The sequence below is a fragment of the Cryptomeria japonica genome, chromosome 9 (assembly GCF_030272615.1).
Source record: "Cryptomeria japonica chromosome 9, Sugi_1.0, whole genome shotgun sequence".
Taxonomy (NCBI): Eukaryota; Viridiplantae; Streptophyta; class Pinopsida; order Cupressales; family Cupressaceae; genus Cryptomeria; species Cryptomeria japonica.
Window position 1 is genome coordinate 502,672,125 of NC_081413.1, and position 23,949 is coordinate 502,696,073.

General features: G+C 37.3%; 1 protein-coding gene across 4 annotated transcripts in view; it reads right to left on the reverse strand.

The window, feature by feature from the left end:
- LOC131039328 (MAP3K epsilon protein kinase 1) overlaps positions 1–23,949 on the reverse strand; it is a 354,450-nt gene that overhangs the window by 304,584 nt on the left and 25,917 nt on the right. For 3 of the 4 annotated variants that reach the window (XM_057972039.2, XM_057972037.2, XM_057972038.2), the window contains 2 exons: positions 12,232–12,366; positions 8,598–8,618 (listed from right to left, as the gene is read on the reverse strand). In XM_057972039.2, the coding sequence (XP_057828022.2) occupies positions 8,598–8,618; positions 12,232–12,366 (156 nt within the window). Of the gene's footprint in view, positions 1–8,597; positions 8,619–12,231; positions 12,367–23,949 lie in introns of those variants that run through there. The other variant, XM_057972040.2, reaches the window with a different exon arrangement.

The following is a 23,949-nucleotide window of genomic DNA, read 5'->3' on the forward strand; positions in this document are numbered from 1 at the left end:
TGTTGCAGCCATACAAACAATCTACCCTTAAGAAGAGTGGTGCCGAGAAGCTTAAGCCACGCTACTATGGACCTTTCAGGATTATTAGAAAAGTAGGAGAGGTGGCTTATGAGCTAGAGTTGCCAGCAGATAGCAAGGTGCATAATGTATTCCATGTATCATGCCTCAAAAAGGCGTTAGGACACTAAGTGACTCCTTCCACTACTTTACCACCCTTAGATGATGAGGGTAAGTTGATATTAGTACCTGAGGCTATTTTGGACGTCAGGGGGAAATAGTTGAGGAGAAGTGTTATCAGGGAATACTTGATCAAATGGAAGGACTTGTCGATTGAGGATGCTACTTGGGAGAGTGAGGAGATTTTGCAGCATCCAGCATTGAGATTGCTTGAGGACAAGCAATTTCTGGGAGGGCGGACTATAATGTCCCCTTCTCATTAGTACGCAGACATTCACGAGGTTGGCCTATTGTTTGACCCTCGTAGGCCAAATGAGGGGGTCGACTTGGTAGCTACTTATGGCTTCACATTTTATTTTTCATGATTTTATGGTGAGATAATGTGTTCTCATGTACGATGTCATGTGTGCACTTTATATTATAATAATATATTCATATTTCCTAAAGTGCAATTATTAATTATTTTAAAGAGGAGCAATTAAATATTATTTTATTATAAATGAATCTTCTAAAAGGGAGGCCTATTCATGTATGAAAAAGAATAAATAGGGGAGAATCCTTATGGATTGATCATCGGTTATTTGGCATCTCTTCTTGTGTTAAGAATTGTGGAGCTAAGGGTTTTTGCAGAATATTAGTCATTGGGAACGATACCTCCCTTTGATTCGCATAACTGAGGTGGTAAGAGATCCACTGAAAGGTTGCAATTGAGAGTGAAGGATACCTCAGTCCTTCATACTTGAATTTATTGTGAATTCATGGCAGCATCATGGTAGACAATTTGGAGAGTGCTTAAGCTTATTGCTATATTTGACATCTATGTGCATCGATATATTAATGAAGGCAAGGCGATTTCCCTAGGAGCGTTTTGAAGGTGAATTGAGGTGGTTTCAGGTTATATATCAGGCCTGAAGCAAGTTTGAACCAGTCCTTCCATATCCCACGATTTTGCTCATAACTTCATCTTGGAGCATCGATTCAATCCCAGATTGAAGCGCCACTTGGAAGGGGTTCAACGATAATGTTAGATGCTTGATAAGGAGTGAAGGAGCTGATAATTATTTATTTTTGTCGCTTACATCAGACCAGAGGCAATTTTGGTGAAGGGTTCAATTTGGCACAAGGAAGGCTTAGAGAGACTTGATATTGCTTACTTCTTCATTTATACACCAAGGCGCTTTATCCAGGTTCTCTTTGGCATTGTTTTCATTGATTTTTCAGAATGTATGTATGAAATTCATGGCTGCCAATAGTACTCGTAAATTCTGAAACTAGTTCATTGTAAGCCAAGAGTCTTGGCCATTGATAGACATTTTGTAATCAGTCTATTGTTTTCAATAATGAGGGATAAGGTCGCATTTAATTTATATGGTGTTACTTCAATCCTTTAGTTGCATGCCAGTTGTTTGTAAAAATAACAGTCTGCTGTAGGTGTGCATTTCTTGCATTTAATTCATGCATATGCATCTGAAAAACACAAAAACTATTGCATGTTCACCCTAGAAGGTTGTCTTAAGGTTTTAGAATCGTTTGCAAGCAATAATATCATGGCCAAATCAAGTCTGAAGTTTATATAAGTCATATGCCTAGTTAAACTGCATAACACGCAGAATTATACGGACGCGTCTATTCTGGCTCCAAAACAGTAGTACGGATTGACTAACACGCATGTTACTCGCACGTTTTACACCGTCGATTTTGCAATAAACGGCTGTGATTGACTAACACGTCACTATCACATTGTACGAAAGGTCTGTTTTGGAGCCAGAATAGCTTCAGCCGAATTATACAGCTGTCCAAAACCGCATAACACGCAGGTTATACAGTCTGAAAACTAGAACAGCAGGTTATCAGTCAATTGTTTGTTAATATTCCCTACATTTTCAGTCATATAACAGCAGGGGATATTACAAGTGTGTAACAAAGTGCATTATTGTATCTATAGCATCATAAATTGTATCCACATACAATTTCGTCCTTACCTAGACCTCACCTTGGCGTTCTATCTCTTAGTGCCTGATGCCTGCTTTGATTCTACTCACACCTTTCTGAAACCTGCATTTTCAACTCCCCTTCTATCTCTTGTCCAATTCTTAGTCCTGATTACCAGAACCAAGACACTAGGGTGCCATGGTCCTAGCTCAGGACTAGGTGCCCCAGCACCTTGGTCCTCGTAATCAAGATCCAAATTTGGTGCCCTCAATGGTCACATCAAGTGGGTGGAAAAGTAGGTCCCATGTTGACTTGCTTCGGAAATTCAAATAATTTTTGGACGGTTGAGTATAAAAGGAGGCCTACCCCTCTCATTTGAAGTCTAAGTCTATGAAATCTAAGCCAAAGTTGGATCTCTCTCTCAATTACACTCTAGCAAATTCCATTCAAGTGAGCAAGCAATCAAGCATTTGTCAAGCAATTGTCAAGCATTGAAGGGCAAGTTACGTCAAGTTCAAGCAATCAAGCATTGAAGGGCAAGTTACGTCAAGTTCAAGCAATCAATCATTTGTCAAGCATCGAAGGGCAAGTTATGTCAAGTTCAAGCATTCAAGATGGCATCCATGATCAAACTTCCATGAAGACATTCTACATGACATCTAAACCCTTGTGTGAGGATTCAAACAAACTTCATCAAGGTATCAACTTCAATTACAAGCATTCAATTTCAGATCTAGCCTTTCCCTCAAAAGGAAAGCATCTTGCTGCAATTCTTTCCATTTCAATTATCATTTCAATTTCAAGGTTAATTCCTATATCGAGGTTTGACCCAAGGCAAACCCCTACCCACAACCCTTTTTCTCTCTCTTTGTGTTTAGGAAATTGATTCAGGAGCTGTGATCAAAGATTTTCATAGAATAGATGACAACAAACAGGGTCAGCTTTTATAGGAGCCAAAAGCAGAGGACCACGGTGACCTACCACCTTGGTCCCCAAAATTTTGTCCAATCTTCCTACAGGTGGATCCTATGCATCTCCCTAATCCAAAAAAGCTCCCACTTGCCTATTCAGAAGTTGCAGGACCAAGGCGACCTACCACCTGGTCCCGATAATTCGGCCTGGATTTTTCAGCTACAGGTTCTGATTCACTTCCTCTTCTTAGATCTATGTATGTGGCTCTGTCTAACATTTGGAACACTCTGTTATTACTATTTTACTCCAATTCTCTATTGTTTTACCTCACTTCTAGATTTGGAATAAAAATTTTGAGTTTGAAGTACCATTTCCAGATGTGTATAAACATTCTCAGTGGGTTTGTTCCACTTTTTCACAATGATTATCAATATGAATTTGAATACAAACTCTCAGTTCTTGTCATAATTATTTTTATGTTTCATCCACAATCATAATTTAAGCCATATCTTCTTTGTCTTTCAGAATTAATGTAAGGAGAGATACATAAAGAACACTCTAACATTCATCATCATTGCAAGATGAGGATCAACCGCATGAACAAAGAGAGGATCAAACATGGATATCATGAAAGTCTACATCAAAAAACATGGAGGGAAGACTTCATCATTTGAGAGAACTTCTCATCACAAGGAAAAGCACTACAAGGCAAAGAGTAGTGATCAACATCAAGCACTCAAGGAAGAACTTTTACAAATATCTTGAATTTCCTTCGGAAATCCAAGAATCATTGCTAGTATAGCAAGAGGGTTACCCAAGACGAAGGCTTCAAGTGAAGATGATCAAGTCAGGCAAGATGATGTAATTTGCGAATATCTACCTTCATCATCTCATACACCTAACGCTTAGAAATGCTGAGTATCAGGAGATATGCCTCATACATTTACATCTTGTGATGAGTTACACAAATCAAGCAAGCTAGGGTGGTGTCCAGTCATCATTTAGCCAATCATATTATTTCAAGCTAAGGCGTCCAAATTCAATGTACCTAACTTGTCCAACAAAGAGATAACTACCACATGTGGGCACAAAGTTCAATGTACCTACCGTCATCATCTATTGGACGAAAATTCAGTCAAGGACATGTGTCCTATTTATTGTAAATTTATCATTGGTCAAACATTAAATGCTTTGTAATGGGTGTAACAAACCTTAATTAGGGTTTCTATCTTTCAATCTTGGCCATTGATGAGGATTTGATCCTGGCCCTTCATTGCAATGAGAGCACTATATAAGGATACACTCATTCATTTGTAAGGATTAATAGTAAATAGAGAATAGTTTAGTGGCAGTTTATTAAACACTTTACAATCAACAAGGTGTTAGTAGTATGGATGTACGAATTTCACCATTGATCATGCACAAAGTTCTTCCATTCATCTAAACAACATGAAAATTAAATGAGAAGTAGAGACCATGCATATTGTTGAATCAACCTATGAATTTCACCATATCTTCAATGAAGTTTACATGTTTCGGGAAGATAAGGCAAAGATTGTTGCCTTAGACATTGTTGTAAGAAACATGTAAACTTCATTGAAGATATGGTGAAATTCATATGTTGATTCAACGATTTGCATGGTCTCTACTTCTCATTTAATATTCATGTTGTTTAGATGAATGGAAGAACTTTGTGCACGATCAATGGTGAAATTTGTACATCCATACTCCTAACACCTTGCTGATTGTAAAGTGTCTTGCATAGTAAACCGGAAAGTTCTTCCATTCATCTGACCAACATGAAAATTAAATGAGAAGTAGAGACCATGCAAATTGCTGAATCAACATATGAATTTCACCATATCTTCAATGAAGTTTACATGTTTCTTACAACAATGTTTAAGGCAACACTCTTTGCCTTCTCTTCTTGAAACATGTAACTAAGATGGATCTAGTTGACTACACAAGACACTTTACAATCAGCAAGGTGTTAGTAGTATGGATGTACGAATTTCACCATTGATTATCCACAAAGTTCTTCCATTCATCTAAACAACATGAAAATTAAATGAGAAGCAGAGACCATGCAAATTGCTGAATCAACATATGAATTTCACCATATCTTCAATGAAGTTTACATGTTTCAAGAAGATAACGCAAAGATTGTTGCCTTAGACATTGTTGTAAGAAACATGTAAACTTCATTGAAGATATGGTGAAATATGTTGATTCAGCAATTTGTATGGTCTCTACTTCTCATTTAATTTTAATGTTGTTAGATGAATGGAAGAACTTTGTGCATGATCAATGGTAAAATTCGTACATCCATACTACTAACACCTTGTTTATTGTAAAGTGTCTTGTGTAGTCAACTAGATCCATCTTAGCCAAGCTTAACTTCAATTATCACTCCTTCATTGATATGCCTCACCTTGAGGGTATCTATGCTTGTAGTGGTGATTTGAAAATCATAAAGCTATCCTTAGGAGATTGCACTAACCTTGTGGAGATGTTCGTTGCATGTCAAAGTAAAGCTTAGTCGAGTTTCATCAAAGATTGTCCATTGCTCTTACATTCCTAGAGGTAGATTAGCTTTCTCAACCCTCATCCTTTTCTCTTTTTTAAAGTTAAGTGACAATTCCAAGTTCCAGCAATAATCAAGCATTCAAGATTCAACATAAGTCCAACTTGTGACATCTGGAACCTTGGAGCCACGAAGCTTAGCATAAGGGGAGATTTTGTTCAAGAGAGGATAGAATTCTTAGTATTTTATTTTGTGTTCGATAGTGTGTGAAAACACCATCAACAAAGTCTACAGTCATAAATATAGCAATAGCAGCAGCTCTTACACTTTTCCTTAATGTTTGACAACAGTAGAGAATGTGAATATCTTGTCAGCATCTAAAAACTATTCCACACTCTTGTTGGTAGCCATCAAGTTCCCACCTATCTTTCACCCTTTCCTTCAATATTAATTAATATTGCAGTGTTCTAATGCTCAGCACCAAATTCCAAGGGAACTCTAGCACTTAGGAAAGAAGGAAATATCTTCAGCCAGATACAGAGTTATTAATACTCGAATAGCAGAATCCAAAGTATCAATATTAAAAGGTGTTATGAAATGGTAATACCCAGTCTTTAAGCAGAAGTGATAATATACATAAATATATGTCTCAGATTTCTTCCTCATGTCTAGGAATGAGGTTCAGACCCAACATAGGCGGCCAAAGATAAAAAGAGAAGTTGAAAATGATTCCAATAGAGGCCTCGAACAGTAGAAGATCATGCCAACTCAGATAGAACCTTGAAATCTGCAGCCACGTTCCAAAAACCAGGGGATAATACACATAGACGTACCTTCTAAGAGCCACAAACCATTCCCAAACAGCTCCCGCCAAATATTAAGGAGGCAAAGAAGAAATGCAACCACAACCTGCTACAAAATGCTCATGTGAAACAAAGGAAGAGAGCAGTTCAAAGAAATATAACATTAACTTTTCATTCCAAGTTGGCCTCTTAAATATCAAATGCCAACCTCAACAAATCCTCACGGTAAGTATAAAATGATAAATCGATCCCCTTTCATTTTATATATAAATTCCATGCCTTTATAATGGTTTTCCTCTCACATGAGGAAAGGGAAATAATAATCGTGCAAAATGACGATTTCACCAAATGATTATTTTGCCCAACTTCAAAATAAAATCTTTCAATGATATTCCCAAAACCTCCCCAAGATGATGTGGCTAATAAACTTAATTCAAATGGCAGTGGCATCCAAACTTCTCACACACTAATTAATAAATAAAGCTGCAGCTTAAAGCCAGATCATATAATAACTTGCCTTACTGCTTAGAGAGGAAATCCACAATTTTCTTATAGCACTTTCACACTATAACAAGTAAATAAAGACCATGCCTAGGATTAATAAATAATACTTTATTTTATTCCAATATCATCATTACAACAAACCAGGCAATTCTTCCTTACTATCCATGAATATAGCATTAAATCCCATTATCTACAAATTTGTCTCAAAATGAGACTTCAGAAATTTGATAACTTATCCGCTAAACCCTTTTGTGAGATCTCTAGCTGAAACCTCCAACAATCTGAACTTTGTAGTGCAACTGTGAATCCTGGATGAATCCATGTCAGAAATGGAATTGGATTTTCGTCCAATTCCCCAAACCCAAGGGTTTCCATCCTAGGGCCTCCTGAAAAGCTTGAAGCTCTTAGAGCTTTTCCAAAGAAAATAATAAACCAACCATATAGCAATGAGACACAAATTGTCTTTTTATAGCTCCCTGAGGAAGCCTCTAGAAGACCTTTGAAATTTCCCTCACTTTTTAATTTTTAACTTTTGCAAATGGGAAATAATAAGGTGACCTCTAATAATTCTTCACTGACATAAAAAGCCACTTTAATGACCTAGTTAAATTATTGAAATAAGTTGTCTTTAAATTTATTTATTTTTCAACAACTTAAATTTTAATAATTTAAATAAATTATAAGGTCCAAATAAAGGGGACATTACAGGAAACATGAGAACTCTCCAAATGATGGCAAGGAAAAGGACATGGCAAGTGACGAAGTAGGATAAGGTTTTCCAAGACTCTTTTGTCTAGTGTTTCCTTGATAGGAAATACCTGATAAAAAGTCACTAGAGATAGAGTTGGCCCTTAGTGCTCATTTGTTGTTTGATTCCTCTTTTCCTAATAACATGTCCGTCTTGGACTGTCAATAGATTTGTTCTCTTTTGAATATTTATTTTGGGTTTCCTTCCCTTCTCTAATTTGATTTAAATTTACTAGTTTACTAAAACATATATTTACATCTTTGTAAAGCAATCCATGAGATAGAGTAATTAAGATCATGCCAAAATAAATTTTAGATCACTTGAACCAAAATTTTCCAATTAACCAAAAGTTTTGGTTCCTACAAGAGAAATTTTATAGCCAATATTACACACGAAAAATGTGAGAAGTGCTCATCAAATGGTGCTGAGGAAAGAAACATGGCATGAAAGGAAGAAGAATAAGCATTTCCTGGTTTCTTTGTCTGGTGTTTTCTTGATGGTGGATAGTGTGTAATAATCACTAGAAACGTAGACATGACCCTTAGTGTTTGTTCTTTGTTTTCTCTTTTCCTAGTATCCTAGCAATCTAGGACTGTCAATAGATATGTCTCCTTTGAATCTCTGTGTTTGGGTTCCTACCTTTTTTATTTGAATATAATTTTCTCTTTTATTAAACAAATTTATATATTTAAGGCAATGCAATCCATAAAATAAAGTTGTTAAGAACATGTCAAAACTTAGCTTTGGATCAACTGAATCAAATTTTTGCCAATTTAGAAAGTAAGGGCCACTTCAATGTAGCAATAGAGTATACTTTTTACAGAAACTGTTTATTCTAATCTGACAAAAAAAATATCAGTTCAGAGAAATTTCGCTTCTAGTGCCAGATGGCCAGTTATGTCTACGTAAATTACAGCAACAGTAGAACCAAGATAAAAAATCAAATTAATTCATTTACTCTATTAAAGACAATGTAGAATAAGTTATAACACAATACCTTTAAGAGGTCAATCTCTTGCTGCAGCCGACGAAGATGTAGCAACATTGAAAACAGATTGCCAAAACAAATACAATAAAATCAGCATAGCTTCAAATCAATTAAATAAGTCAGAAAAATTACTATGGATTTTGAAAGCCAGGTGAGCTATTTTTATGAACTAAGACAATTTCTGGGAAAAAGACTATTAAGCAAGATAGATATCTAATATGTTTAAATATGACTAAAAAATAGGCAAAAATCAAAATAAGTGCAAAAGAATTCATCTTATTAATCAAATGAAGTCGCACTTGATTACTCTTATTTCCTCTATCCAAATGAGTTATTTGAAAAGAAAAAAATTATTCTTAAAAATAAGTCCATCAAGAAAGCTAAATAAAACAATATCTTTCCAAATGCGATAAAGTTGGAAAAACATTATGTCATGTCCCCATTTTGGCAAACATGGATTTTTGGATGATTAGCCCATTATTCTGACCCTTGTAGGCTAATGAGGATGGTTCGAGGGTCTTTTGAGGCTTGTATCATTTCCAGTGTGCAGTGGTTAGCAGTTTTGGCTTTCGTTTGAGGTCTCCAGGACACCGTATGCATTACTTACTATTTATAGTAAGTCAAAGTTACATAGAGGGTCTCCCTTTCTATTTTTAGTGAGGCAGTTGCACATAAAGAGGATAAAATGGTTAACTCCCAAGTGCAGATAAAATTGAGAAATAATGATTATTTGGGGAGTAATGATTATTTAATTATTAAAAAAGTGAACACTTTATTAATAATTAATTATAATAAGGCATTTAATGTTATATTATAAAGTTATTAATATTTCATAAAGAAGGGGTCTTTGCATCATTAAAAAGGGGCCAATTGATTATTTAAGTGATGTGCCTAGGACAAGGGGGTGAAATTAAGTTATTATGCCAACATTAAAGATGTTTAATGAGTTGAAATTGTGCTTTTTAGGAGAAATTCGACCCCCTTCATGGAGAATATATAAATTGCTTGGGAAATCGAGCTAAGAAATTATTATTGTATTTTCTCTTCATGAATTTCTCTCTGCAAGCAAAAGCTAGGTTTTTCAGCATGCAAGCAGCCATTGGAGAATGGATAATCTTCAGTGTGTGACCATTTGTGGGAGTGAAATATCTTCTGAATTTGGTCTAGAGGGTGGCTCCACACAGGAGCTCTAATTGTGCTTCAAATCTCTAAGTAATTCATCAGTTTTCAGTGGATTAGAAGAGGGGAAGGTTCTTAATAGATAATAGCATAAAGAAGCCCAAGATTGTGGACATTGGCAGCTGCATTTTGGCTGTACAATCTTCTTTGCCCAGCCATACTACTTAGGGCTAGTGCGAATTTACAATGGGAGGTGTGATTCTTCATTGAGTGGATCTCAGAATTGTTGGACGGTGCTGATCAGGTCTACAATTCATATATGCACATCATACAAGGTTTTAATGCATATTCCTTACGGCATTGATCATATGTCTTCATTAGGGAATTGTTGTTGTAGATGTCTTTTTAATATCAGACCTAACATTGTAATTGATTCATGGACGTAATCCTATAGACTTGGCAACTACATGTTCTATTGTATTTGGCGATTGCATATGATAGAGGAGGAGTTAGTTGCGGGCCAATTATTTGATAATATGTCCATATTCAACGTGATAGTAGTTTGCATGCCAAGTGTTTGTGAAAATGACAGTTGGTTGTAGGTGCACATTTACATGTAGAATTCCTTATATATGCATTTGAAAAGACCAAAAGAAGTTGCATTTGCATCTAGTTCTTTGCTTAGACATTGTAGCGATAATTTACAAGCATTTGAACATTATTTGAAACCATTTCAAGTAAGCAAATTCAGTCTGAAACAAATGACAGCGAATTAGAGGTTTCATGACAAGTAGTTGACGATATTCCTTGAGCATTTAAATCAGCAAATTTTCAATCAGATTTAGCAAGGGATATCTCATATTGTGAAATACACAAGAATTCTTTAAAACAGCAATATTATTACTAACAGTTAAACCCAAGTGAAATGTTTGAATAACTAAAGTGATTCCTGGAAGAAAAACCATAAAGCAAGCTAAAAACTATAAAATATTTTCTAAATGCATTAAAATCAGAAAAAAATTAGATAAGTGCTTGAGAATTTTTATACTGCTAAAACATTTAAAAGGATTACAGTTGATTTGAAAATGAGGATAAAGTACTCGTACAAACTAATTCTATTCATAGAATAAATTGAATCTTTCCTCTAAGAAAAACCACAAAGCGAGCTAAACAACAAAACATTCAACAAATATAATGATACAAGAAAAAGTTCAAATCTATAGGGAAAGTAAATCAGAAAATTACTGATGTTTATAGGTGTCTGAATTTTTTTACAAATCTACTAACGTTCCTTAAACAAGGCCTCTAAAGCAAGGTAAATAACAAAATATTTTTTCAAATGCAACAAAAATAGCAATAATTCAAATAAGAACGAGGAATCAATTTAGTAAACAAATAGTTAGGTAAATTACTCTTGATTTAAAAATATGTGCTTTATTTATATAAGCTAATGTCTTATAAATGAAGTAAAGCCATTCCTAAAAGAAAGACTGTAAACCAAACCAAACAACAAAAATTATGAAATTCACAAAAGCCAAGTAAAAATTTAAATCTACAATTGCAAATAAATTAGCAAAACTACCTCCCTGCTTGTGGGGGGGGGCTACCAAAGGTGAAAGGAAGGCTGTCCACCAATCCAAACAACCAAAATTATGAAATTCAAGAAAGCTAGTAAAAATTTAAATCTAGAAAGGCAAATAAACCAGCAGCAAAATTACCTCCCTGCTTTAGGGGGCCTACGAAAGGTACACACAAAGATATAATTAAATGGTATCCACCTACAAAAAGCTGCCTCAAGCAGCTAAACTTTTATGGAGCATCCAAGGATAATGACTACCAAACAAGTTAAGTGAGGATAATTATAAAGCTAAAGAATTGGGGGTGTGATCTGCCATTTTTCTTGGAGAGATTTCCTTTCATGAAATACTTTCTACCTATATCTGTTAGCCAAGGATTTTCTTTGGCTAGCCTCATGGACCATTTGATCAAGGGGAATCCCTTGTTGCAAATAGTAATAGCGGGTTGGCTAAGAATGATGTTATGGAAACACAAGAAGGGATGGACAAGGTGAAACTTAATATTTAGTCAAGTATTCGTTTCTGGATGATATGCACCAACATCTATTACTCACTAATAGAGGATATTGATCTTAAAAAGCAAGTGACTAATTTAAATAAAATATAAGAATTGTAAAGAAAGATAAACTGACAAAGAATTATAAATTGCAATTATCTAAGGCTACCTAACCTCATATAACTATGAAGAGTTATCGAATATGAAGATCTCTGATTTGCATGACAGCCGACCATGCATGGCCCAAAACATTGATTATAAAAAATTTGAAGTTACACAATTTTTTACTACAAATCCTTTTTCAATAATCAATCACTACAGAAACCTTAAGTTTCTAAAAGTAAAATCAAATTTGTCTTTGAATATGAAGTTATTTATAAAAAACTAAATTCATAACCATTATTGTAAAAAAAAATGTAAATCAAGATAAACAATAAAATATTTTCCAAACCATGATGTTGTTGAGTTCGTCTTGTGGAATGTTTTCAAGGGAAACTTGCTTAATGGCAACAAAATCGCCATTTTCCAGGTCCAAACCCTTGTAAACCTTGCCATAGGCTCCCTTCCCAATCTCATCTCCCACCAGCTACAAAACATTGAAATCAAAACCAAAGAAAACTTTTATTGGCTTTTATTTCTGCAAATTGGCTAAATTTTCAAAAACAAGCTCATTTTTTAAATTCAACATTGAAAAAATTTTCTAAAAGCGTATTTGCTTAGATTTGATATAAATTTATATACAGTTATCAGAATTGCCAAAGAAAAGTAAATACAATGCTTTTCCTCATTGAGGAAGAAACATTTGCCAGCAATTATAAGAAGATTTGCATGCCATTCTGTATTTTTCATTCCTTAAATTTTTCTAGTCAAAAGCTACAAAAAATCAAATCACTATAAAAGATTTGCTTACCATTCAACACTTCAGAAATATCTATCCTCTTACAAAAAAATTTCTTATCAAAATCTACGTAGTCATTGTTTCAAAACTTGAAAAGAAATCAAAAATTGCAAGCCTAATGCGAGTGGCAATAAACCCACTAGAGCATCAACAAACAAGTTTATAGCAAGTTACTCCATTCAAAACACAACTACTCATGAGGATACACTAAAAATTCCCTACTTTCATCGAAACAACCCCAACTTAAACATGATTGTTTTCCTGTAATATCCCAGATAAAAAAAATTTTGTTTTTAGGAGCAATAAGAATTACCAACCAGCACATAACCTGTTAAGGTTAGAAAACATAAACTCAAAGCTTGCTAAAAATGTAACCCTTCCACTTTCTGCTCACCAAGTGCCCATTGTGGGAAGGTGAGAGCATACAGTGATGAGGGGATCGTTAGATCACAAATCTTCTGGAATGATAAAGTAAATACAATACTGGGCGGCAAGCCAGCCCCTTTTGCTTATCCAGAAGGAAAGAAAGAAACTTGGCTGTGAACCAGCCAAGAGAACCATACAATAGACACAAATCACTCAACCGCAATATTTCAGCGGGAGGACTGAATTACAAAATACTCAACTCAACCGCTTATGCAACGGGAGGACCATTACAACCAATCATCACTCGATCGCTTATGCAGCGGGAGGACTGAATTACAATTTAACAGATGTAGGCGGCAAGTCAACCTCTTCCACTTTTTAGCGGGATGAGAAATTACAATCCAGAATGGGTTAGTAGTACTACTACTTAACCTTACAATAAAAGGGAGGGTGAGAGTAGAAGAATAATGCTGAACATAAAAGATAATGATCATGAAACTCTTACTAACATCAAAACAGCAAGCTGGAAATACATAACCAGTAGCCTATAAACCCACTAAATCACTCATATCTCTCTCAATACTCACTCAAACCACCCCAAATCACTCCCAAACTAACACTATAACAGCAGCGACTAAAACAAACCAAATGGAAGCCATCAAAACCCTCACATTATTTGGCACACATCCCAATGCACCCTAAAAAACCCATGCCTAGCTAGGTAATTTCGATTTGCTTTAATAAATTCAATACTCAATGAAAGGTGCCACAAACTTAAAATATGAATCGCCAGCAGCAGGAAGGGTGATTGAACTAGTACCCAGAATGACCAAACACTCAGGCAGAGAGGTGTGATCAAAAACGTGCTTCAGCCACAGGGAAACAGCAACTCCAGAAATCACTCCAAACACCAAAAAGACTAAGATATGCAATGGAAGTATCATAGATTACAGCACGCAGCTAGGTACTATATTTCAAGTACGAAACTGAAAAGCACTAGGGAGTCGCACTTCGAAGCTTCAAAGTTCTGATGCCAATCCGGCAGCATAACAATGCAAATTTTCAAGATAGCCAAAATGAGAGCCCAAGGCTCATATTTATAACTCCATGCCTTCCCAAATGCAAATGCAAATGCAAATGGTGCCAAACTCCATTCAAATTCACTTGCATTTCGCCTTATGTCTCTCCATCAACATGGCGCCCACTTACCTTTCCTAGGCAAGTTCGAACTTTCCCTATGGTGGCACCTTTTTGCAATATTAAACATTAAACCAAAGATGCTTAATCCTCCTAAATGGCCACCAACAAGTTCACCCTTTTGACTTAGGAAATAATCATGAATATTGATTAATTATTTTTCCCTAAGTCATCCTCAACAATTAATCAGTAACTGCAAATATTTAAATATTAAACCTTTGACAAGGAAATAATATTTAATTAAATTACTTATGACTCATACTGATCATTAACAGAAACCAGGATGAAGCAGAGTAAAGAAGACCAAAGAACTGCTGTAAGACCAGGACCCTGTCCACTGCCAAAAATAGAAATACTCCATACTACCACTTACTAAAAATAGTAAGTCATGAATTATTGCTCTGAAAAGCATGATCTTTGCACCCAGTGAGAGAGCATGGAAAGCTCACTAGGACAGCATCATCCAAACAGCCAACCCCTAACTTAGTAAGTTCTCACCTCATCAACGTTTGAAACCCTAATTCTTCATTCCACATAACCTACGAGTCTCGGGAATAGGCCAATGGACCACTGAAAGCACATCATCGAGAAGGGGACATTACAGTCCGCCCTCCCCAAAATTGCTTGTCCTCAAGCAACTGTAAGGCTAGATGCAGTAAAATCTCCTCATTTTCCCATGTAGCATCCTTTGCTGGCAAATTTTTCCATTTGATCAAGTATTCCTTGATCACCCTTCTCCTCAAGGAATGTTCCCTGAAATCAACAATAGCTTCAGGAACCAAAACCAGCTCTCCCTCCTCATCAAGCGGGGGTAACTCAGCTGAAGCAACAACATTATGTCCCAGAGCCTTCTTGAGGCAAGACACATGAAATACATTATGAATCCTGTTGCTTGCCAGTAATTCCAACTCAGACGCCACTTCTCCAATTCTCCTGTTGACTCTGAAAGGCCCATAGAATCATGGCTTCAATTTCTCAACTCCACTCTTCTTGAGAGTAGACTGTCTATAGGGTTGGAGCCTCAAATAAACCATGTCGCCCACCTCAAAGGTGCGCTCTATTCGATGTTGATCAGCATACAACTTCTACTAATTCTGTGCATGTTGGAGATTGTCTCTCAGAATCCTCAGAATGTCCTGACTCTGTTGCATCATATCCTTCGCTTGAGGTGTTCTGCTATCACCAAATACTAAGTCAGCGAAGCTAGGAGCTTCATAACCATATAGTGCCATGAATGGTGACATCCGGATGGACATGTGATAGGAGGAATTGTAGCAATACTCTCCTAGGTGAAGCCATCTCACCCATGCATTCTGTTGCTCCGAGACATAGTTTCTAAGATATCCTTCCAACCACTTATTCACAATCTCAATCTGCCCATCAATTTGTGGGTGATAACTTGTGCTTGGAGTGAGCACAGTAACACATAATCTGAAAATCTCCTACCAAAAAGCACTTAAGAACTTGTTGTCCCTATCACTCACAATGTTCTTTGGTAACCCATGTAATCTAAACACCTCCCGAAAGAACACTTCAGCAACCTGAGCTGCTGTAAAAGAGCTAGTGATGGCGAAAAAATGAGCAAACTTAGTTAGTCTATCCACCACCACATGAATACTATCCTTCCCTTGGGCCCGTGGCAACCCAATAATGAAATCCATGGATATACTTTCCCATTTTTTACCAGGAATGGGTAAGGGTTGTAACAAACCAGCTGGCAAAGTGTGTGTTTCTCTGGCATGTGCGACACTCCTTGATGTACTTCAAGACATCATTTTTAAGTCCCTTCCAAGAAAATCTCTCTTGGATCTGCCTGTATGTTTTGAAGTAACCTTGGTGACCAGCAAGGGGAATATCATGGAAAGTCTTCAAAATCTTCTCCTTTAGCTTAGATTCAGCCACAATGAAGATACTTCCTTTGTATAGAATCAACCCCTCAACCAATTTATACCTTTCATCATGAAAAGTACCTTCTATAATGTTGGTTGCAAACTGATTTTTGGCATAATCAGCAAGCAACAACTCCCTCCAATCAGCAGTAAGCTCGCATAGCGAGCTCAAATGGGGCCTTCTAGACAAGGCATGAGCCACAATGTTGTTCTTTCCCTTAACATACTATTGTGACCATTTCACACATCGCCCCATTAAAATGGGGACCCCCTCTTTTTGCTTTTGTTTTGCCTGTTCTTCTCTCTGCTTTTAGGGTTTTGAGTGAGTGAGTTGTCTGGGCTAGGGCTAAGCCTTAGGGGTTTCTTTTGGATATTTTTCAAGCCGAGTCCAGTCAAATTTTGAAAGTTATTACGCATCCTCCCAAAGATTGATTATTGAAGTAAGATGAGTCTCGAAGTCAGATATGTCTCAGGTTAGGTCTAGTCAGGGTTTTTTGAGGGAAAATTCAAATTTTGTCTAAGTGTTAGCATTTTGAAGATGAAATTGTATATTTTTGCCTAGGTAAATTTTGATCAAATTTTGGAGGCAAGATGATGCCTGAAACACAAAAAGTGCTCCCGTCCCTCACCGAAGGACCATCCCACTTTTTCAAAAGTGCTCCCGTCCCTCACTGAAGGACCGTGCCACTTTTTTCAAATTTGCACTATCTTTGCAAGGTTAAGGTGATTTTATGATTTGAAGAGGTTAAGGGAAGCATGTTTTGTCCATTGAATATAATTTAAGCAGATCCCAAAAGAGGAAATCAACCCAAATGACAAAAAGTGCTCCCGTCCCTCACTGAAGGACCGTGCCACTTTTTCAAGTTTCTCCTATTTGTTTGATATTTTATGGCAAAACTTGACTTGGATGGGAAGGACGAAGGATGTTTTATGCCTTGGACGCAATTGAGAGATTTAAAGAACAAAAGGGTACGCCAAGAAGAGAAAAGTGCTCCCGTCCCTCACCGAAGGACCACCCCACTTTTTCAAAAGTGCTCCCATCCCTCACTGAAGGATCATCCCACTTTTTCTAAAAATAAAGATTTCTCGCAAAGGCAAGGCAAGTTGCGTGATTGAAATGAATGAAGGAGGGCAAGATTCATCCATTGAAGATAATTTGGAAGACTAGCAAAGGACGAATTGGCTTGTAATTGCAAAAGTGCTCCCGTCCCTCACTGAAGGACCGTCCCACTTTTTTCAAAAGAGCTCCCGTCCCTCACCAAAGGACCAGAGCACTTAACATGTTATCTTGCCTTTCTCACCAATTTTGGACAAATTGAGACCAAGGCACAAGTTTGAAAAGTGTTTAAAATGCCTTGAAGTTGAATTGAGATGCGAGAGCTGCAAATTTTGACGACAACTGGCAAAAGTGCTCCCGTCCCTCACTGAAGGACCGTGCCACTTTTTTCCAAATATGACCATTTACCTTGCATTTTGAAATGATATTTTTATTACCAAGGCTCAAAATAGTGTGAAATGTGATATTCTACGCCTTGAGGGTAAATTGAAGATTAACATGATCAAGAATTCATGCAATGGACTCAAAAGTGCTCCCGTCCTCACTAAAGGACCGTCCCACTTTTTTTTTTAAAGCAACAAATTCCCTCCGAGATTATGCTAAGGCAATGTTGTATGAGATGGGAAAAATCTTCTAAGGCGTGGTGAACAAAGGTTTGACTTCAAAGTTGAGAATCCTAGCCTAAGAATGAAAAAGTGCTCCCATCCCTCACTAAAGGACCGTGCCACTTTTTCAAAAGTGCTCCCGTCCCTCACCAAAGGACCAGAGCGCTTAACATGTGCATTCTTTATTTTGCAACGTCCCAACGTTAACATCCTCCAAATCGCATGAAGTGCCAAAATCATCAACTTCAAAATATTTGAAAAAAGAATTAATTAAATTGGCATTTAATAAAAGCGCATAGCATTTAATAATTAATTTTGAGCCTCCAAAAAATCGATTTTTTATTATTAAGGCATTTAAAATTAATTTTTTTTATTAAATTAAAATTAAAAAAGGGAGCGCTTGAGGTATCATTTTTATTATTTTATTAAGTCGGCCTTTTCCTTTTTAATTTTATTTATTTTTTTTGGCCTATTTTCATCAAGTCGGCCTATGGGGAGATGAAATGGTGAGCGCTCTATATATTTGGGGTGTGTTTTCATTATTCAAATCATTCACTCATTGTGTCAAGTGCGATTTGGAGAAGCAAAGAAGAAGTGCGAAAGCTGGCCTATTTGGAGCAAATTTTCCTCAAGTGTTGAAGACTAAAGGTGGTGGAGTTGATGCTTGTAAAGATTAAAGGAGGCGCATTTTGCTAAAGGAAGGACTTTGATCTATATTTCGCCTAGCCAAAATTCACCCTATTTTTGCATCATTTTTTAGAATTAATTCTCAAGTGGAGGTATGGCAAGATCATCCTAGTCCCAATGTTGAAATTTTGAATTTTGAACTTCAAGTTTTGAAAATTGCGTAGTTAATTAGGAAATGATAACTCAAGATTTATCATGAAGTTTCCTAATTAAAATCTTGAATCTTCCTTTCTACTCTATATTTCTACGTTGCAAGATATATTACTCATTATGAAATGTTGTGTAGGTGTCAAGATGGCGACCCAAAGGCAGGAGCTTCCACTAGTCACCCAGCTCTCATGAAGGAAGATCAAAGGAGTGAAGAATTGGAGACTAAAATCGTGTCAAAGTGGAGCAACATTGGAGATACCAACTTGGGAAACTTCAGTGTCAAGAAGTTTCGGGAGGTCCCTTACATTGGCAAGCCATCACCCATCGCAAGGAGAATAATTGAAAGTGGCATCATCAAGGCGGCCGGTTTCCCTCCAGCGGTCCAGTGCCATGAGCTGATGATCGAGTGTGCTCGCCATTATGACCCACCATCAAGATCGATCGTGTCCAAGGAAGAGAACACTTTGGCTTACCTTTCAGAGGAGGCTATAAGTGAGGCTCTCCATCTTCCAGAGCATAAAGATATGATTTACAAGAGCCTAGAAGGAGCCAGGTCCATGTATGAAGATGATCCAGACTCTTGCTTAAACATCATCAATAAGAGTTGGTTACTCAAAAGTCGTCCTCGCCTGAGCAAGATTCCCAACACACCACATAGGATCGACTTCCAGGAGGAGTACAGAGATTTGATAACTTTGCTCAATCGAGTTACAGGGGCTCCTCAGGCCTTCTATTTTGAGAAGTGGATGTTCTACTTCATCCAAGTGATAGTTCAAGGAAAAGGAACGATTCATTGGGCTAGAATTATTAGCCATTGCTTGGACGTGTAGTTAAGGAGACTGAAGGCTACCAAGTCCTTCCACATGAGTTCATACATCATATATGCCTTGATCAGGAGTTTCGAATATGCAGGACTACCTCACAGAGGAGTGATTGGGAGAGGACCTGGGGAAGTCAGAGTTTGTGAGTCTTATGTTCATTTGCATCATCCACCAGGAAGTGACTACAAGTTAGTCAATGATACCTTCACGATGAACATCACCAAGATATTGCAAGGCGGGATTCACAATCGGCTATCTCAAGATGCACAAGAACTTATAAAGAGGTATGGTGCTTGGTTCATCCAGTTTCAAAAGTTTACATATATCAGAGTCCATGGATGTCCTTCACCTCCCTACATGTTGCCAAGGTATCCGACAGACAAGATAGTGCTACTTGAGGTGGCTAGGCAGTTGGCAGACTATGCGAAGACATTCAGACACAGGCATAGAAATGGAGCTCCCGTGCCCATCATATTGGGGAATTCAGTTGAGGTATGTCCTAATGCTCTAGCCTTGGATGATGCAGAGAGGGAGTTGGCCTCATATTCATTCACATTCTTTGCCTCAAGGGAGAATTTTGATCCTTATGGGTATATAGAAGAGACATATGGTAGGAAGTACAAGCACGAATTTCAGGTAGAAGACTTTTGGATGAATCTCTCAAGTGATTTAGAAGTGAAAAGAAAAATGCATTCCAGATTACCTTTAGATTTCATTAGGAAATGCAAAGTTTACAGAGTGGCCGATCAAGCTCAGGATAGTGGTAGACATATCCAGTCATCCTATGACAGGGAAGACAAAGCAATAAAGATAGATTGGAATGAACCTGAGATTACAGACCTGAGAGTTTTGATGGCTCCAATTCTGTCATGTACTCGCAGATGGGTGGTGTAGCGTCGTAAATTGTACGCACTTGCTAGGGTGGTACAATTTCACACCTAGTTTAGCACCCGCCTTGGCACATTTTGCATTTTGCATTGCATTTCCCCTTTAGCACTTAATTAATCAAATTAATTAGGTCTAAGGTCCTATTTCATCATCTTCCACATTATAAAGTTGGGCCCTTTCATTAAAGTGTGCCCCTTTCATTTTATTCTTCCAATACATCATTTAATCAAAAACCCTAATTAGGCCCTATTCTGAGCTTGGGGGCTTGATTTCGGGGGTCAAAACATCTCGAAATCACCTGTAACTTCGGGATTCTCTCTAAAATCATCATATCCGACGGCCCTGAAAATTTGGTGAAAAGTTGTCGGGACCATGGCACCCGGCGTGCACACGGTCCCGGACATTTTTCCCGAAATTTTAGGACCGCGATCCAATCATAAAATAAAGCTTAACCCCAAGAAATTGGCGGGAGATTCAATCTCTAGGTCGGCCAAAAGTTGGAATTAAGACCTAGGGTTTCATACATAAGAGCTCTCTTTCTTCATTAGAAAGGATCCGAATTTTGTTTTCAGGGACCTTCTATGCAGTGAAAGAGCAGATCTTTGAAGACTTCAACAACATTCAACATCCATCCATCAAGCATTTATCAAATCCATTCATCCATTTAGGGCTTGGAAGACATTGAAGAACAATAGGAGATTACTGACTGAAGATTGGCTTGTACCTCTCCCTTGGGGGTTGGGTATGATTTCATGTTGTTTTCATGTCTTTGCATAAGCTTCAATATATCCTTTATTCATGCTTTAGATCACTTTGCATCTTGATTTAGAGCATTTACATTATCATTTACAAGCAATTAGGGTTTACTTTCTAGGTTGCTCTAGTTTGCTTTCTTGCATTTAAGGACCTTGCACACACACTAGGTCTGCACACACAATACATTTTACAATACAACTTGGCTATTCGTGGAGGTGGAAATCACTGAAGCGGGGGTTTGACTAAGGCAAAACCCTATATAGCCGCCCATACCCTTTTCAGATATAAGTGCAAGTTTCGGGACTCGGACGACGCCGCAAGTTGCAGATCCGAAAGAAGCAGACGGAGACGGGACCACACACCAAGTTTCGGAGCAGAAGACCAGGACAGGGGCGTGGGGCGCCCTGGTCCTGCCAGGACAGGGGCGCTAGGCGCCCTGGTCCCTGGGACAGGGGCGCTGGGCGCCCTGGTCCTCCTGACAGACAACATTTCCGACAGTTTTCCAGAGTGCAAAACAGCAGTTTCAGGTGCAGAATCAGGACAGTGGCGCCCGCGCCCCCGTCCTGAACATTTCCACTCAAATTTTAACACCAGGTACGCATTTACATTCTTGTCTTGTCCTTGTGTTTACAGCTTTCCATTATTTAAGTTCAATTCTGCAAATCTTGTTATTAGTTCATACTTGCACTTTCGGGTTTGGGATTGAACTTGCATCATTTTATCTTTCAATTACAACAAAGGAATAGAAATCTTAATAGGTAGCCCGTGGCTCTCTCTTTCACAAGAAGAAGTAGCCAATTGTGTGATACCTCTAGGCTCTTTTGTATTCCGTAATGTGTGTCAAAAGGTAGGATTAGGGCATGTTAACCTAGTCTCGCTTTTTCCCCTACACATTTTGGTGAACCCGACGTGAATCTATCATTGCTTCCTCTTGCATTGCATTTGTTAGATCTAGATCTAGATTTAGTGTGTTTTCATTTCATTTTCATTAAAAAGAAAAAAAAAAAAAAAGTGTGTTTCTTTGCATTGTGTGTTTAAAATTTTATGCAATTTCAAAATGTCAGATTTTTATTTGCAAGATGTTCATATTTGTGATGATTATGAGTTAGATGAAGCTTTAAATGAATTTTTGAAACCTAAATATACCAAACCTTCATTTTACCAAAAACTCATAAACATTGTTACTATGCCATTTCGTTGTGATGAGAAAGATAAGTCGAATGATTCCTCTCAAGGGTACATTCCTATCAGCTCTTCCACTAAATCTAGTAACATGGTTGTTTTCAATGATCCCCTCTATGAAGAGATATCTCCTTTTGAATCAAAAGATAAACCTTTTAATAGATATGATCATGCTTTGTTGAATGATGCCCTTGATGCCTTTGTGTCCCCTAAAAAACACTCCCTTCATGAGGATCCTTTTGTGCAAGAAGATGACATTATCCCTACATTTCCTAGTGATGGCCTTTCCTTTTCCAACAAAATTCCCACTAGAGATGATGAATTAATGGTAAATGCTTACCCTTCTCCTAAAGTTGGTCTTACCCATAAGCATCCCTTAGAGAAAGAAGATGAAATAATAAGCAATTTCCTTAATTCTCTCTCCCCTATTGAACATATTTTGAGGAAAGAGGATGAGTTTAACACATCTATTGATGCTCTCCCTCCTAAGGATGCAGAATTAATAAACAATGTTATCTCCTCTCCCGAAATTGACAACACTTCAAACATTCCTTTCAACAACCTCACTATTTGGGATGAACCATTAGAAGAAGGTATAGATTATTCTCTACCCCTAGCCAAAGGGGATGAAATCAAGATTGAAAAATCCCTTGATAGTTTCTCACCTTCCTTGAATCTCAATTATTCTCCCTCTAAAAATAAAGCATCTCCCTCTCCTCAACTTGGTTCTACTCATAAGGATACCCTAGTTCAAAGCAAGATGGTTAACATCTCTTTCAAAGATCTCCATCTCAAAAGTGAGACTTTAGAGAGTAATGTTGATCCTTCTCCTAGAGAGTTTATTCCCCATGTAGATCCTTTGATGATAGAGGATGATATGACCTTTCCTAGTATTACTCTTCCTACTAGAATATCGATGCCTACCCCTTGTCTCTCTCCTAAAATTGATTTAATCTGTGATAAGATTTTAGTGCAAGAGAAGACTATCAATAATTCTTCCAACACTTTTGTTCATTCCTCTAAACCATCCTCAATCAATTTGATACATGTGAATGAAACACCTAACAAACCTCTCTTCACTGTCCAAGGTGCTTGTCCTTCTCAAAATTCTCAACCTTTAAATAAGCCTATCTTAGTGGTTCAAGGTGGTTATGCTAATGATTCTTTTTGCACTCCTAAGAAACCTGTTATTACTGTGCAAGGAGGTTATTCCTCTAAGAGCCCTTATGAGTATGCTAAGCAATTGACTAGAGAGAGTTATCATGCGGTTGCCCATACTTATAATACTAGAAACAATAGGCAACCTAATCCTCCTCCAGTTATCCCAACTTCACTTCCTCCTTCCCAACCTATTCTTCCCCAAGCTCCACGTATTTCACAAGTTCTTGGTAAGGAATATGATCTCATAGAACAACTTAAAGCTACCCCTGCTAAGATATCCCTTTGGGATTTGATCCAAACTTCTTCCACTCATCATGGAATGTTACAAGATGCCTTGAAAGATTTGAATGTTCCTCCACCTAATACATCTAGTAATATAGTGTCTTTGGTTAACTCTATGATGAATCCTAAAGCTCAAATTGTGTTTACTCAAGATGAGTTGCCTACTAGTGAAATTCAACATCAATATGATCCCTTGATGATTGTGGTTATCATAAATGACACTGCTATAA